The 19,083-nt window shown below is 30.8% G+C and overlaps 1 protein-coding gene across 2 annotated transcripts in view; it reads right to left on the reverse strand.

Moving 5' to 3' along the window:
- Positions 1–433: 433 nt before the first annotated feature.
- The window catches only part of LOC128994093 (cyclic nucleotide-gated cation channel beta-3-like), a 50,205-nt gene continuing 31,555 nt past the window's right edge, over positions 434–19,083 (reverse strand). The window contains exons 1-2 of one of the 2 annotated variants that reach the window (XM_054418349.1): positions 2,580–2,656; positions 434–989 (exon numbers count right to left, since the gene is read on the reverse strand). In XM_054418349.1, coding sequence (XP_054274324.1) covers positions 546–989; positions 2,580–2,597 — 462 coding nt within the window. In that variant the 5' untranslated portion in view covers positions 2,598–2,656 and the 3' untranslated portion in view covers positions 434–545. Of the gene's footprint in view, positions 990–2,579; positions 2,657–19,083 lie in introns of those variants that run through there. The other variant, XM_054418350.1, reaches the window with a different exon arrangement.

Consider the following 19,083-nt stretch of genomic DNA (forward strand, 5'->3'; position numbering starts at 1 on the left):
TCGAGTGACCCCTCATTTTGAGGGTCGTGATAAAAGAAAACTATTATTGGTGTTTATAATTATTGACAATTTTAGTTGCAGCAAGGCCGACATGTTCCTTAGACACAGCTGTTAATTAATAGCCCATACAGCCAATGGAGTTGCCACGGGACCTACAGTTTATAATAACAACCTAAAGAGGAACAGAGGATGTATCTTATTGCGTTATGATGTAATTATATGAGTTGTAAATTGAAAATTTCTTATCAGTAGCGTTTGCTCTTTGGAATTTTTTAGATGCAAGAACAGATTTGCAAGGAAAAGGATAGTAGGCCTACTGTTTGTTTAGTCATTGAAACATTTCACGGAGGTTCCTATTTTTTGAGTGTTACTCCGCGTCTAAATGGTAATATTAATCTAGTTGGTTACTAGCTATCTACCTAACTGCATAACGAGCAAAATGGCTAGGGCTGAAACAAGATAATTTAACATACAAGTTATGATGACATATTTATCTAATCGAAGAATATTTCATACATAAAGTAGTACAGCGTTACTATATTACGCTACATGTTTTTGTTTTGATTTTTGTCCTTTTCTTCCTTCGTCTTGTCATTTTCTTCATTCGCCTTGTTCTTTTCTTCATTCGCATTGCCCTTTTCTTCATTTGCCTTGTCCTTTTCTTCATTCGCAATGTCCTTCATGTCTGAATCTGCTTTCCCAATCGATTCCCTAAGTTCAGAAACCGATTTCCCACCTGTTTCCTTGAGACTCATCCTATGGACTAGCAATGCGCCAGAGGTAGCTCCAGCAGTAAGCAGTCCGTGAACAGTTGTTTGGCCCTTACGTGGATTAATTATTTTGGCTAACTTTTCTCCTACCCTGGCATCGGTAACTGCCTTTTTTAATGGCTTGTAGAATCCCCGATCCCCACCGTCTGTAGTTGGAGCAGGTTTGGCAACTTTCCCGAGAGAGTAATGGACCATGAATACGAGCAGAGCTACTCGAACCTGAAACATGCAGAGTGAGTCCACAAGAGAATCAGTGAGATTTAAATTTGGAGAAATAGCCTCTGGATCGTTATTAAACATTTTTATAATCTAAGGGGTTTCCTTACGATCCAATTGATTTATTGTGGAGACCTAGGTTTCTACGCCGGAGCGTAATCGTCAGTCCTAGGTTAAGCTACAGTTTTTGTTTTTCATCTCTTACATGAGATATTGTCGTTTGGATAGAATTTGAAAATACCCTCGCCACAGAAAACCTTCAGACTAAGCGAGTTTCCATTTACCTGGCTGGATTTCTACTAAAATATTCCCTGAAAATTGTCAGCTTTATTTTCTACTAGCAGAGTACCCGTCCTTCGTACGGGGTTGGAATATAAGTATAAAATGCTTATTGCAGTTATACTCAAGCTTTGCGTATGCAATAAGGGAAGACACAGTTTGATAAAATTTGCTTTTTTAAATTTACAGTATTCTATAGTATTACACATCTACCATAGCCATAATGTTCTACCACATCACCTAAACAATAGAGAAAAATAAATTATCAACAATTCGCAAAATATCACAAATTATTCATGAAATGAAAAACATAAACATAGCCTAACTGTAAACAATCCTACTTTGACAGTTCTCATTGCGAATCACAGTTTTTTGTTGCTGCTTAGTTCAAATTAGCTGTTTTCATAAATACAAAAAATATAGTGCTGCACTCTGTTGGTAAATCTTATAGTTTTTTAATGCTTTTCCATATCATAGAACCAACTTTTTTGGTTGAAACAGCTGACTAAATTCTTTAATTCCCTTTAAATATAAATACTCATAAGGTTAACCTGGGGAATTACAAAGCCAATGGGGCGGAGCCCGAAAGGATTTTGAGATAAGAATATGCCTATATGTTAATCGGGAATGTAAGCTATCATCATGCCAAATTTCAGCCCAATCCATCCAGTGGTTTATGCGTGATTGAACTTCAAACACACAAACAAACAAACAAACAAACACACAAACTTTCACATTTATAATATTAGTTTCCTATTAAAATAAATTTAATTTAAATGAGTACCTAGGTTCGCTGCTACAGGGAAGTTATTGAGGTGATTTTTTATTAAAATGTTAATAGCTTTGTATGAAATAAACAAAATTGCCATATTTGATTAAAATATATCCATAAATAAGCAAAATACAACAGTTTGTTTATTCTCCATAAGAATAACATGGAAATTTTAAATTTAGAGTTTTTTTAAATTTAATTATCTCCGTAACCGTTAGGCATACAACAACGCTTCAAGATACAAAATTATTAATTTTTTTAGCTCTACAAAATGGTCTGTAAAGAAATTGAAAAATTTTATGTTTTTAGAGTCAAAAATGGGAAAACCCCTATTTTTACCCCATAAAACCCCCATAAACCCCCTTTCCCATAGTCCGATCATGCTGGTTCGCGAACTCGTTCGAATAAACGTAGGTTTACACGTTTCTACCAAATTTAATTAAAAAATCGGATCATTTTACACACATATATATATATATATATTTATATATAATATTTAACATATCCGTACATTTTCTAAGATACAGCAAACACATACTTACAATCGAATAGCCTTTCATGTTGATAAAGAGTAAAAAAATAACTTCACAAAATAAAATGGAACGTGTAGAGCTCGGTGTCTGTGGTAAAATGCACCAGTTTCACAACAGCTGTCATTTAATTGATTGGTAATGACTGTGAAACTTCAATCAAATAAATCATCATTACTTATTGACAGGTTTACGTTGGTTACTGCGTGGATAGTTTTACGTAACTATCCTATAATACTGAACTTTGGCTTACCAGGGCTTGACAATCTATATAAATAAAATTAGAGTTTTGTCTGTACATTGCCTAGAATCAAATTTTTTAAAGTTATTTTTATGTTTTATACATTAAAGAAGCCATAACAAGTCTCATCTAAATTTCTGTCTGTCTGTCTGTCTGTAACACTCGAGATGGCATTTTACGCAATCGATCTTCTCCAGGAAACGAGAGTTCCTATCAAGATCCAAGCGATTTTAATGTATTCACTGGATTGACGGGAGTTTTTTTAGCCATTAAAATATGGCCTCAATACTTTGTAAATAAAATTACAGATGTTCAAAAATTTGTGCGATTTTTTTCAAGTTTTCGTCCAATTTTTATCACATAATCATCTATGAAATAACGAACAGCTGTTCGGATCAAGATTATTTTTTCTAGCTGTCACTTGATATGTTTACAAATGTTGTTTACAAATACCGCAACCATTTCCGATCACGTTTTGAAGGCAAATCCCATCCAAGTGAGATTAAAAACGTTTTTCTTACATAAAGGATTTAATTAATCGCAAATGGAATAATATAGAGTAACCGTAAATTAAATTAAATAACTAGGCATCATTCAGGTCAGAAACCAGAGATTCTTTGTGTTTAAAATTGTTCTGGAGTTTTGATAACCAGAAAGAAGACATTGACTCAGTGTTGTAAATATAAGGCTGGGAAACTTCAATTTATTAATGATCGTCGCCAATGGCTTAGAAACAAGGCCCCACTCATTGACGGCTCTTCAATGGCGGTTTTGTAAAGTGTAAAGTAAAAAATCACATCTGCAGTGGGTGATTGTTAGAGTTTTACGGATGATGCTAAACTCTATTTTCCAATGTGTCACGTTCTTTTCTTACCATTGACTATATATAGTCAATAGTTCCTACTCACCGTGTGATACAATCGCTGGACCATACAGCCAATAGGCCCATAGCCCATCTCTTGGGTACGTACGCTTACCCAATTATTTATAACAACCTTTTCGACGAAGATCCTTGATACCGGTACTTTTCCCTAGAATACACGGCCTACCTAGGTACTTAAGAAATAAAATTACAAACTTCCAAAAACCCAACGTTGTGTGATTTTTGTCACATTCCCTTTTAATGTTAATCGATGTACCAATCATTGTTTAGTGAATACGTAATCTATTAAATAACAGAAAGTTGTTGTATGATATTTTTTTTTTTTAACTGACACTGATAAGTTTATTAAGAGTTGTTTACAAATAAAGCAATTAATGGGAAATAACTTTGATTGCCGATAACTTTTTACGAGAAAATCCAAAACCAAGAGATCAATAACCTTGATTAACGCATATACTTGGTCGGATGTACTATAGTTCTTAACTGTAAACGTTGGTTTTTGGTACGGTACTGGTTATTTTCCTTTGAACCGTTGGTAGCAGCAAGAATCATTTTTACGTACCAACACATCACTGTATTAACAAATTAGTTATCGTTGGTGTTGCACCTTATTTATTACAGGCGTATTCAATTTAATTGATGTCTTAACTGTACAAGTTTTGCTTTATCTGTCTGGATTCCAAAATGTTAGTTTATGCTAAGAAAACGATAACGCATTTTAGTAAAACATTCAGCAAACCATCATGAATTGTTCAAACGCTTTGAACGTTGTTTATGTATCAATAGTTCGTGGCCTATTTTGGTAAATTTTATTATAAATTACCAATCTAAATCGTCTATAGATTTACTGAACCTACTTCATTTCATATAGCAAACCGATTCATATACCATATCGACAGAATTTCGGGTCATATTCGGTCCAAGCAAATTTAAATTGTTATGATAAAATTTTATGACATTAACAAAGATTTCAAATACTAATTTTGTATGTACTTTGTTATGCTTAAAGCGTGGCAAATTCCCTAATTAAGTTCTGTATTTTTGTGTGTATGTCTGTTGGTAACGCATTAATGTCCTTATTTCTCAGTGTTTCACGGAATGGACAAGAGCACCTGTGATAATGAAATGTCAACCGGAATAAAGTGTTAGATGGTGAGGTTGAGGTAGTACCTTAAATACTTTTAACCATTGTGAAAAGTAACTTTCAATTATAGGCCTACCTTAGGGCTATGCCTCATGGATCTATAAAGCATTTTTTAGTTCAATCATTGGATTTAATATATGTATTACATACCATACATACCATAAGAGAAAAAAAATCAAACTATTATTTAGATGTATCATGAATTCATTAATATAGTTAATAGTGTCGAATGATAAATAAATAATCTTTTAGTAGACAAATGTAGGTAAACTAAGATATGTTTAGTAAATCACTCATTATTTTAATATGAAAATACTCTCTTACTAAAATTTGTTTAGGCACCTCAGGTACAGCAACGAACAAAGCATCCTTTTCTCACATAAGTATTTGTACTTTTATTAATTTTGGAAAAGTGATATATATCTTCACTAAAATACTTAGGACAATTCATAAATTAATTAGGTTATAGAAGAACTCAATAACTAATTTTATTACATTTGTATAAAAACTAGTAGATTGTTGATCAGAAGAAGAAAACTTTATAAAAACTATGAATATAAGAATATGTCTTTATCTCTACCAAGACTGTCTCAAGGGGTTGGCTGCAATAAAGCTTAATCCAACCCTTGTTGGAACTAATCTCATTTCATTACAGACACACTCTTTCAATTCCCTCAGTAAACATGATAAATATAATTTGAAATTCATGTCAGAACACGTTTATCGTCATTCCTTTAGCAAGGCTGTATCAGCACGAGTATAACATCCTTACCGTTGTTATAACTTTTCTTCTGTATTATAACAGTTTGCTGGAGAATATGGTTACTTAATAAACGAACGACCAAGGTGTAATCAATTACACGTTTTCAATTTTATAAACAAAGCCTTTTCAATAAGATTTTATTGTTTGTTGTTTACATAGAGTTAAAAGAAACATAATAGATTAGTAAAATAATCAAATTAACATACAAAATGACCATTATAAAATATATGATATCATTGAACTTATCTTCTTTCAAAAGAACATTTAAAAATGTATAAATTGTATTGAAGACAATGATTTTACATCTCTAGTATTTCCTAGAGGCTACCTATAATGTGTCTAGTAGGAGAAAATCATTTAGTTTTCCTATGAAAATACTGTTGACAACTGTAGTACTTAACCTGTAAAAGTATTTACAATTTTGAACTTATATAGCCAATAGAATGTTCGCTATTGAATCCATACGTTCTAATTATTTATTATACAATATTAAGTTATGCTAAAAGCTTGGTGTGATGCTAAAAGCTGTTAAAAGTCTTAAGTAACGTGGAAGTATCGTTTTAAATGCAGGAAGTCACTTTACTATTGCTTTATAAGGAAGGAAATTGGATTCAATGTTCCTTCATTTCTCCCTCTAACATCACACTCTTCCTCACTGACAAGTAAATGTTTTATTAGCTTGCTGAGACTTATAAATCTGATGAGAAAACGTGTTTAAATTGTTTGGATTAACAACTGTATTATGTATTATGATTAATTAAAATGTATGTCAATTATTTGTATTTAAGCTCTAGATACGTTGTAAAAACAACAAATTTTTTTGAAATAACTAAGAATAATATGAAATGTTTATATACACATACAAGCCGTTATAAACCATTACATGTGTCTTTTCAAACTACCCTTAATACCTCATAATCACAAAAAAACACATAATTAAATTCTTATGACAATAAACCAGCAGAAACGTTAAATTAACTAAGTTGTATTTGTTATTCTTATATGTTTTAAAGAGAAGCATGGATTCAATAACAGTAACATATGAAATAAAACATCAGTTGTATTTAACGATATTCAAAACCCCATGTAACACAAATCACGCGGGAACATTCATAACAACTCTAAATCTCACAATGCTGCCAACTTACTTTATCAACCTGGTAACAGTCGTGTAAACGTTTTATTGCAGTTATATAGGCTTTACCAACGTAAAACTCTTCTTATTCATATATTATAACATTAGGGTGCAAATACTGTATTTCTTTACCTTTCTTTGTACAGCCTTATTTCATGTTCATTCGAAAAATGTATTAAGGATTGTGTGATCCGTTAAAACTCTAAGCAGTCAAAAGAGTGAAAATTTATAAATAACGCCACAAATTAAAATTCACTTAACCGTACAAAATGAGATACATATTATTAACAACAATTATTAACAAATAATTGATGAATAAATCTTCTTATACATACATATCTAATGAGCAATGCAACGAGTTATAGTGATGAAAAAATATTTTCACTGTATTTTTATATCTATGCATCATTCTATCACTTTAAACATTATTGTTGTGAAAGTGAACAATTCCAAAAATAACATTTCCTAAGAAAGTAATTTTGGTTAATCACAACAGAACCATTAACCATTGACAATCCCAAATTTAATTGAATACTTTTGTGAAAATTTCAAATAGATGTTGCATGGACTTTCGGCAAAAATTACATATAAAATTAGCAAAAACTCAACGTAAAATAACTTATACTACAGTAAAACTAATATTGATTTATTTTTTGCATTACTATAACCGCTACCTGTGGGAGATTAGGAATTTATTTTGAAGTTTATGTTTTAGGTGTTTGAATATTGCCCATTTGATTTTTCAAACAGGGAAAGGGATTCGGAAATGAGGTTAGAGCCGGGAGTTAACTCAGTTTCGCAGGACATCAAACGCATAAGGTTACCACAACATGCCACGTGCCGTGCTCAACTTCAGTAAAGCCTGCCTCAATACCTGCTGCGTGGAATACTGGTTAAATAATGAATCGTTCAAATATAAAGGTGAAGCCAACTTGGTGTAATTGTGTAAAGTTTTTAACATCTTACTCACATCTTTAACTTGTTCAAATGAATAAATATTATTTTCATATCCACGAGACAGTGCTGTGCCACAAGTGCAACTAGTGGATGTACTACAATGGTTTCTAACTAGTTTGTTTTATTTAAAGTACATGGGACCGAGCTTTGCTCGGGGAACTTTATTAGTATACTCTAAAAGTGTTCAACTTTAAAAACATTAATATCCAAGCTGCAACGTATTGGGTACTTAATATAACACAACCTAAAAAAAGGTTGTAGACAACTTTCTGGACATGTTTTTAGATTTATTTCTTATGACGTTACAGTAATGCAGGTAAATGTCCTGCATGGTTTTATTGTGTAAATGATTTTTTTACTGTTTTTATGTCAAATACTAACACGTATGATAAAGAAACTAGTGAACACTCGCATAAAATAAATCATTAATTTTAACGAACATATTATCGTGATTTCTTTCAATAAATAATTGTACTATATCATAGTTTCATTTGATATTATATATGAGTTCTATAGCATACAATAAAACGTTTTATAAATGCGAAATAACATATTTCCACAGTATGGAGGATACAGTATAAGAATTGAATTAGTGCAATTAATTTATCTAAATATGATAATAATTTGATAATAGTTCAATTATATTTTATCATTAAAACAATTATAAAATTTGTAGCTATGTATAAATATTCCTGGTACGTATTATTCTTTCACAATTTTTCTTTAACTTATAGAAATTATAATTTATTTATATTTAACCATTATATTTGGTCTTTCAAGGAAATTCACCATGTTTTCCGCTTAAACTATTTAAACTGCCACATTTATCCCAATAAGCCAATATAAACCCCTTCTACGTTCCATCTAGATAATAAAAACTTCGACAGCTAGCAATCCAATGATAAAACTTAAACAGGGTTGTAAGAAAGAGCAGTAAGGCATAAGGGAAAACACAGCATTATTGTCCCACAAGAGTAATAATAGCTGTATGGAGCAAAAGCTGTCGTAAGTTATTTTGCAATTAAACATCTTGCATTCACGCACTGATAAAGCTGGTATAACGAGAAAACTAAACTTCAATTGTAAGAAATGGACTTTTAAATCTTGAGTGTTGTTTAAATAGTTGTCTTACTTAAAGGAAAATTTGTACAGGTACGGTGATACGTTTGAATAAAGAAAATATGAATTTTAAACTTTATTTTAATGCATATAAAATTTGGAGACATAACTAAATATTGATTTTTTAAGAAAAATTTTCTTTCTGCATACTTTAATATATACAAAATTCATTCCATCCCGTTCAGTTTTTTTTTTATTTTTTATTATAACTAAATGCGTCGAGTATGCATAATTTATGTTTCTGGACTATTTAGCTTCTCGGACCTTAAGGCGATAGACGGGTTCGATTTCCGTTATCCACAAAACATGGGTTTGGACTTCTTGCCCTAAGTGTATTTGTGATTGCACAAAACCTACTTTGAAAATGGCACACACGTTAACAGTGAAAGAAAAATAAGATAACTAAATAAGAGTGACTTTCGTAGCCTTATGGTTAATTTACTCTTTTAATACTGAAATGGAAGAACACATCCTCATATTATAAGACCAAATGGCTTCATATTAAATGATAAAGAAATAACTATATTTATTACTGTACAAGATCACAGTTAAATATTTATATTTTTACCAAGTAAATCACAAAAAAATTTATAAACTTAATATATATTCCGCATTATTTACTACTACGCACTCTGAATACAATAGTTCCTCTTATTTAAATTTTTTTGGAAACACAATATTTTCCAAATATCATTTTTAGTTTTTTTTTTTATTTTAAGTTCAGTTTGAAACAGGAGTGAAAAAAGGGGAAAACAACATTAGAGTCATCAACATTTTATGTGAACGAATAGTGATCAGGTTTGTTGTGCATTAAAACAATGGTTATTCTAGATGATTTTGTACTTACAGATTTATTTTTAAGGAATTCGATTTTTAAAATGTCATATTTCGTAGTATTATGAAAATTGTATAAACCAATTTAATGAGTTTTTTTTAGCTTATTTATCTAAATATACGTTAATTCAACTTCTCAGCTAATGATTAATGTCGTGTAAAAAATCAAAAAGTGAAAAAGGTGAAATGTGACAAACTAAAATGTAATGAGAACAAATTCCATAATTACTTCTGTGAAGATTTATTTATTTTTTTATATTAATATTCATAAGCTGCGAAAATAATTAAACACTATTTACAGTATTCCATCTTAAATCAAACGCAGATTTTTCATGCAAATTTTACTATACATGTTATAAAGATACACTTAAAATATACATGAAACCGGTACAGAACTTCACCCATTGAAAAGTTGCGTAATTAGTGGAGGCAAATAGCGTAATTAAAAGAGCAAAATTAACTAGAGCGTGAACTTGTCACCTGCCTCACTGTTGTCTCTATAATTTGTCAAATTGTTGTTGCTCTTTTATAAGTAGGATTCAGGAGACTAATCATTATTTATGAAACAGACCTTCTAAGGTCGATGAAATTACTGTAGGTTCATTTGATGTACTCTGGAGCTTTTATGAAAGAATAAAGGACATACTGCTATGATTTAGTTAAAACGATTTATTGATTAGGAATTTATTTAATAGGAGATTTTAAATAGCTAAAACCATATAAATTTACAATTGTTAATACATCTAGATGTACAGGATGTATACAAAGAATCTGGAACGCTTTTTAAAATAGTTCCTTAAGTAAAAAATATTATTTTAAGGTCGGTCTAAAATGGTTTTGCCTAAAAACTAGGAACTTTATTTAGATGTTTATCTGCTGTTGCTTATTGATTTGGCATGGAGAACAAATGTACAAAAGTGTTCCAAAGAAATTCTTTGAAGTATTTAAGGACTTTTGAATTTATTAGAGAGTTATAGACATTTTTTTTATAGTTATATTTAAAAAGAATAATACCGTACTAAGTTTAAAAAGTTTACCTGTTGGGATGTACTGATTAAATATAATAAAGTTACGTCACCACGTGTTTTACGCTTTGCTTTTTATATTTTTTTTCGAATCAGACGAATATTTATAGTAACTGTAATAAATGCAACAATCTATTACGAATTATATGTACGAATCAACTACTGCGGGATAGCCGCAGTAATTATCAATACAAGCAATATAAGCTATATGTAATTTTTATTGTGACTAAAATGTTTCTAAACAACGTACCGAAGATGAAGTAGACTGAGATAATAGCATCAAAGTGTCGATAGTTCCAGTGGAATATCAAAGGTGCCTTGATACTCGTTATGTGTATCTAACACGCTATCTAGCGTGAAAGTGTACAAAGAATGAACCTCATTTCCAATTACTTTCATATAGAATTGTTAAGAGATAATTGTGGTTTACATTGTTGTCATGTCACGCCTCAAATTGGTACACAGTCGAACGTACTTTAACGCAAATTTGAGTATGAGTAGATAACAAACTAAAATATCTTGTATACCTCAGTTGTTTATTTAGATAGCATGATTTGTGAAAGTATAATTACTAACAAGAACTGTTAAGTCCAGCATCAAGACTTAACAAGATCACAAGATCGCGCCACTCATCCTACACTCATCCTTCACACATATTTAGGTTAAAATACGCAAATAGTGGCGTCTCCATTTTAAATAATTGATTGATTGATTGATCAAACGAACAAGCGTCTTTTAACTTCTTGGCTCAAGCCAGCAGCCATTATTAGGTGGGTATTTTAGCGATTAAAATGTCATGAATATTTGATTGGATTTGGTTGGATTCGTATTGTACCTTTATTTATAAGTTCATTCATCATTACATGTTGTTACAGGAGTCCTCTGTATCTGAATTGAGGTCTATGACGACTAAATATTAAGTGTTAATAGGACCATTAAAATTAAATATGTATAGTTTACTTATTAAATCTAGCTTTTTTTTAAACGCATTTGTCTGTGATATCCATTTACTTGGAAAAAATAGCTTTTATTAAAATATGATCACTATGTGTTCATAACAATTTTATTTTTTTACGCAAAAATGGATGTCCGTATACGTACTAATAATCTAAGACTTGTACATATTAAAAAAACTAAGTGTTTCATTACAGTGGTCAAGAGTAACACATGAGATTTCATGTGTTACGCATCACAGTGTATGTAGGGTGTTCATCTTAAACGCATGGGCATAAAAATTAAGGTTTCATACATTTAATACAAGATTTTTACTGTAATCCTTTTATTATAAATATATCTAAACATGATCTTGTATAAAATATAAAAAAAACCATTTAAGGAAAGAACACATTTTTATTGATAAAACTAAAAGTTCTATAGTATGATAAAAGGCTTGACAAGAAGAAGTGGAAGCAATAACGTTCTATTATGTTTTATGAAATAAAACTCCTAAATTCAACAAGACTCTTGCAAGGAATATTGCGTCGGAATATTCTAGTTGGATGTTAAATCAAATTTCTAAACACTTAAATTTCCTTTTTCATTTATAGTGTACTTATTTTATGTTCATAGATATTAATTTATACAGTAAATTAGAATGAATATAATATATTTAGAATAACGATGATAGCATCAAGTTAAACAGTTTATTTTTGCTGGCCATGAAAATCTTTGTTTTAAAATATATTTTAATCTCAATGCCTATTTGAGATACTTGTTGGATGCACAATAATTTTAAAATATAGGAATAAATTTTGGAGATAAATCTAAATCTAAATAATATGAAATATGTAGAACCTTAATAACAAGACTCTTACGGGGATTATAAAATAAGACTTGTTATCAAGGTTGTCTTCTTATCGAGATTTGCAATAACATGTGATTAGGAGTAAAATAAATTTTAGGGGTTTTAAAAATTACAATTGTTATCAAGGGTGACTTGTTATCGAGGGTCTTGTTATCGAGGTTCCACTGTACTAACTTATCTAAAATTATAATGTATTTGATTAATTCATAATCAAAAACATTTTTTATGCTTCAAGAGGAACTGGTAATATTGGAATGAATAAAATTTTAAATAGAAATATAAACATCATCAATATTTGTATTGAATATTTAATTTTATGAAGCCTTTTGCCAGATATGCTAGCCTGGCATCTTCGAACTCATAAAAATGAATTATGAAGTAGATTTAACTTACAACTTTGTACATTTGGAATTTGGTAGTGTTACATTTTGAATTGGTTCATTATAATTATTTACTGAATTGTTGTTGTATTTATGAACAATGATTTCCATGCATTAAGTTCGTTGGATTGTGTTTTTTTTTTGTAACCAAGAATTTGTATTGAAATTGTGTGGTCCGTTTCGATTCGATGTTTCGATATTGCTAATTATTCAGGTCTTTTGAGTGTTAAGTAAGAAGTGTAATCCTTAAATCTGGTTTTTATGATTCATCTTGTTTATCCATAACTACAAAGCAAAAATAGTTTCAAGCCAACCACGATTTTGCCTACTAACAGTATATAGAAAAATTACTTAACATAAATTGCAAGAGAAATCATGAAGCATAAAAATGTAATAAACTAATGAAGGTTGCAGAACTTCTGCCCAACTAACGAAACAAGAAATAACGTGTAGTTTGACACAAAAACACAAAGACTCTTGGCGTAAAACAGGAACAAAAAAGTCAAAGACCTCAAACAAATTCATTCTCTTTGAAATCTATATTTTGACTTTGTTGCGTTTCCCAAGTTTAAAACTTGATACAGTAATGGTAAGTGGAAAATGGTGCAGCATATCACGGATGTAATAATGTAATGATATTAAGGTAATGGTAAATGGGTTTGTTGTGTTCATTTTTAGTTAGTAATTTACTTTCAGCGAATTTCCATGTAAGGAATATGGGTAATAAGTAGATTATTGTAAGACCTGGAACCGAGATCGATTTACTTTTAACAAAAATCACATATTGTATTCAAATATATGTAGGATGTGTGTCCGTTAGCTCAATAAATACAACACACAATATATATAACATTTATAATATTTGGTAAAAACGTGTTTAAGTTTTAAGTTAAAATGTTTTGCAAGAGATTCATTAGCAGATCATCCATCATCATTCAGCCTGCATCACTTACAAAATGAAGCAGTTTCTATACAACGCGGAGGGATGAAAATTTTAAAATATATTAACGTAATAAACTACAAATACAACAATATATTTATGTCACTTATTAGATAATTTGTAAACTTTTTGATTAATAACGAGTTCTTCGTGATTTTTAAACCATATTAATCCGTCTTGCCGACATTACTCGCTCATAATAGTATTCATTCACTAACAGAATTAATACAATTACGTCAATATTTGTTGTAAATAATACAATAAACAGGCTTTTAAATAAACTTAACTTTCTTAACGTAGAACCTTCTTAACGGGATATTCCAAACAAAGAACTTTACCGATTAAAACAGTAGGACAATAGGAGTGTAAGGAAGGCTGTCGGAGGCAACAAAGAGGAAGCATGGTTTATCACTTCTGGGCTCACAAAGACCTCGAGCGATGCGTCTATATTTCAAAGCTGTTTTATCGTAAGGTAAATAAAATAAGATAGTAATAAAATGAACTGATTGTAAATGTACGATTCTTTCTTGAGTTTTTCGTTTGCTTTAACAAGAACTGAGTGTTTGAGATTCTTGCTCCAAATCCCCTCTAATCTTTTTGGGAACAGTTTGTTATATATACCTCTGACTTCTGCAGTATGTATTTGTGAAGTAGTTTATATTTCAAAGTTAGGATGGAGATAAATACGGTTGTCTTAGATACTGTAAGGGTAAAGAAATGTTATAAAGTACCACAGTTAAAGTATTTGTGGTCAAAACCCCTTAGCTGTTTGGTGTTATATTGAAATAAATTCGAAAGAAAAAATAAAAAGGAAGATTCAGAGTTGAATGCTTTAAGGAATGTAATTCATCTGGCCATAAATATTAGTTGGGCTCGGGGAAAACACTTACTTTCAGCTAACTACCATTGGGGGCCGCTGGATTCCCTTCTTGTGAACGTGCCAGTCTTGGCGTCTTGTAGCAAGAATAACTTTTCAGAAGAATTTAATTTTACATCGTGCCATCAATTTAGTAGCTATATTTCTTAAAATAAATACTGTACGAGTTGATAGGTTATTTTATTGAATTATAATTGTGTTTAAAATATATAAATTTAGAATATCTTTTGCTTGAATTATCTTACCTAAAATTTGTGTACGTGAAAAAAATTTTACTCCTTTTTTATAACTTCTTATAACGTTACCTAAGTGAAATCAGCCATGAAGGAGTCCCAGTTTTTATTCAATATCATGACGTGAATCCACGTATTCGGAAATATTGTTCTAGTTTCAAGTATATTATTTAGGACATTTCATATTATCCATTTTAACTCGTTATACCCCAATACACGGTCAATATTGACAGTTTTAACATACCATGCAAAAAGCCTTCAAGCTTGTTTTAGAGAAGGCACCATTCACTTAGATGACCATACTAGTGACCTAATGATTTTGCATGTAAATTTTGGAGTAAACTTACAGTTTCCTGCTAAATTAAAGTCACTGTGCATTTATGTTAATATTTTATCATTATAAATTATTTTTTACAGAACATCTCCAACTAGGTAGGTAAGTATTTCAGTTTTAATACAAAATGTAGAATAGCTTGAAATTATCTGTGCAGCTTAGTTACTAAAGATAAGCTGTTTATTTGACCAAGACCTTTTATTAAAAGCCCAATGATCACGGGCAACTAGGTTTACATTCAAGCAATCGAAAATCCACTGACCTGGTATACTCATAAAAAAGGTATACGCATAAAGCAGGATCAAACTGGCAAACTTCTAAATGTCAGCTGCCAAGCATCTTCGTTAATGTTCTGATCGTTTTAAGATACACGATACGTAATGATTAATTCATAATGATAAATTTGATTACATTGAAATTACCAGTAACTGTTTATCAATTCAAATCTTTGCTTTGAAATATCGATGTGACAATTTGCGAGCGAGCCTCTTCAAGGTATGTTAGCAGTTTAGTGAAGAGCCATTGTGGCATTTATAGGTTCATCTCTCGTAAATTAGACTGTATAAGCTTAAACATATTTAGAAGACCTTTGGAGCTATTACCGTGATTAGTGTAAATAGACTCGGGACCGATTCACTTTTTCATTTTGATGTGTACAGAGAGCAAAAACACAATTGAAAGGTTATAGGTGCTAATCTGCCCGATTATCCTATACTAAACCCTTACTTCTGGGACAGTGAGTAACCACATCAACTAACAGTCCAAGTGTGAATAATACCATTTAGGATGGCTCATTGCGATTGCAGCATTAACAGGATTGATCATAATGTAGCAGAAGGATATGTATTCCTCATCATGATTAATCAAAGTAATGAATTATCTACACTATCCCAGAGTAATGGCATGGGTAAAAATATACTCCACGTGCATAAGTTTCAGGCAATTTGAATGTTAGTTACAACCAGTTTAATTGTGAGCGTTTAATTTTTTTTATTTTTCCTACTCCTTTCTTGTTATTAATCCACGTTTTAAACCACTTACCCGAAAAAAAATATTTGTAACTCATTGTTCAGGCAATAGGGTTATAACAAAAGATTTAAGCACCAATCATAAAACTTCACTAAAATAAGGAAAAGATAATTTAGTCGACGCGATTGATTAAAAGTCACAAAAAGCAAATACTCTAAAGTCCAAGCAGTAGATATTAGAGTTGCAGATTTACTTGTAATATTTTAAGTCTACAGTACAACAACTGAAATAGCTACTTATGTAAATACCACCAAGAAAACTTATATTTCAATCATGTCCAAATTTAATATTTCATTAATCTTCTTGGTTTACTATTCCTAATTAAATGTCAGCAAATGCAATCGCAAAGCTGAACTATTTTAGCTGAGCATAAGCATAAGCATAAGGTATAAACCTTGCATGTATGTCCATGAATAGGGAAAAATATCGATGTACTCAATCAGTAAGCTGCTTTTGTGCATCATGGATATTAATCTGAAGGCAGAAATTAACACCACATTTATTCGGGTTTCTCTAAAACACTGTTTCTTAACTAATATAAAATATTGGTATGTTACTGGTACTCTTGAGAGTGAATTGTAAGATTTTAAAATGTTTTTAGTTGAAAAATAATTATTTAATTTAAATTTACACCCTTTACGTATGGTATTAATTTGACGCAATATAAATGTTGTTCACATGTTAATCTTGCCCCTTCTAAGCCTCAAAGTGCAACAATGGGATTTAACTGCAGTTTTGTAGCCCAGCGTTTCATTGCACGAGACTATTTCTAGTTTTAAATAGTGAAATTCTAAAGGTTTGACAAATTATAAATAATAAACAAAAAGTATAATTATAATTACATTATTTCAACTCTCTCTGGGAGCGTATCATCTAAGACAATGTATAAATACAAAAAAGGTTTCCACTGATCATAGACTGATTATAAAAAGGGTTGGCATCACAATTAGGTCCGCTTTATATAGGTGAAATGGCTGAGAATAAAATATGATAATACCTACTACTGTGATGAATAAATTTTACTTTTATTACTATATGATTTTGCATCCCAAGAGAAATGATAAGTCATTATAGGGAAGGGAATCTCTGTGACCATTTAAGTAAATGTATGCGTTTCACTTTCGCAGGGTTTGATAATCCACCGCCTCTCGGGCTGACAATATTGATTACAGAGGCCGCTTTGACTGTGAAAGGAGAGTGTTTTCACATCCCTCGACGTCCTACCTTTATAACTCCGATCGATGTAAGAGCGATCTTAGCTAGTGGAGCATAAAAGTAGCATAAAATGAAATTAATTTCAATTTTTGACATCGTAATATATTTTGGATTTTAAAACACTAGTCTTATGTTGTAGAATATTTTGTATGAAATGAATGTCGGGGACGGTGTGAATGGTATGGATCTATTTGGTACTTGAGGCACAACGTCCTGTAGCAATTTATCACGATAAGATATTAGAGATTCACGACACTTGACACCCCAAGGTACGTAATTTAGGCCAACTATGAGCGTTGAATGCATGCGTAACAGCATTGTTGCCATTAAGCTCAGCTGGTTATTTAGGTGGGACTATTTATTAAAAGCAAGCACTTGTGGATCAATGACAGCTTAGACCAATTCCGAGCCATTGCAAAGAATTCTCTTTTCTAAGGATTAAGCCGATAACCTTTTTACAACCAGGTTAGCACTATATGCACTCTGCTACACGAATAAATTGAATGTGTAAACTACAGCAAAATATGTATATATGGGAACTTATAAATAAGTTTAATTTATAATTTTAGTGCAAATAAATCTAAAATAAATGTAATCTTGAACACTGTAGTTACAACTATGTTTTTTCACTTTCTCAATTACTGTTTTTTTATGTATTCTAGTTTTTTACGGTATTCAATCGATTTATTTATCTCATTTATATAAATATTGGATTAAATCTATGCATATTGGTTTTTAACCGTTTATTGAGACCACAAAGGAAGAATAAAAAAAATCCTTGACTTCCATTACAGTTCTGCCATTAGCATTTACCTTCTAACCTCAAAGAAGCTTTCTTAACAAGCACTCTTCCTTAATGGAATAGAACTTTATGTAAGTCAAGCTAAGGAATTCTATTTCCACTGCTTATAAAACATTATTTACCTTAAAATTCGGATCCAAGTTCAGAAAGCTTTAAACAAACTTAATTTTTCACAATAATTCAGAGTTCCCAGTATTAACTGAATATTTTTTTTTTATGTCCTAGGACGCTAGGAACGAGCCTGGGATTGTTTTTCACATTTAACTGAATTTTAGTATTAACTGAATATTAATCTGTATTGTCGAATAGATAAAACCGTTAAATGTCAGATCAGCTTGTCATAGAGTGTTTAAAATTTCCACTTGGTGGTCTTAATTTAATCCCAGGTGCATAACAGCAGATATGCTGGACTTGTAGTATAAGTCTTTATTGACCTTAATAAATTCGCAAAACACACGATTAACACTAATAATCCCCACTTGTAACGAATCTATCTACATTATTATGGCACTTTGTGACTTGGTTTACATTCAAATCAGCTCGAGTATAAGCTTTGTATTGTATAGTAAGCAACTTATGGTTAGTGAGGAATTTTATTTTATGTTTATTTAGTTATTATTTATTTTTTATCGAGGTATATTTAAATAATTTTTGGACTGTTCGGATTGCATTAAATAACAGGTGCAACGGTGAATTGAAATTTCCTATATTGTGACAAAAAAGACAAAGGCTTTGTTTTTTCAAAGTGTCATTACACAAATATTGCATTACATATTTACATTGAATTATAATTTTCAGTCT

Source organism: Macrosteles quadrilineatus, unplaced genomic scaffold, assembly GCF_028750875.1.
Source record: "Macrosteles quadrilineatus isolate MER2022 unplaced genomic scaffold, UCM_ALF_1.0 Scaffold_5__1_contigs__length_97177068, whole genome shotgun sequence".
Taxonomy (NCBI): domain Eukaryota; kingdom Metazoa; phylum Arthropoda; class Insecta; order Hemiptera; family Cicadellidae; genus Macrosteles; species Macrosteles quadrilineatus.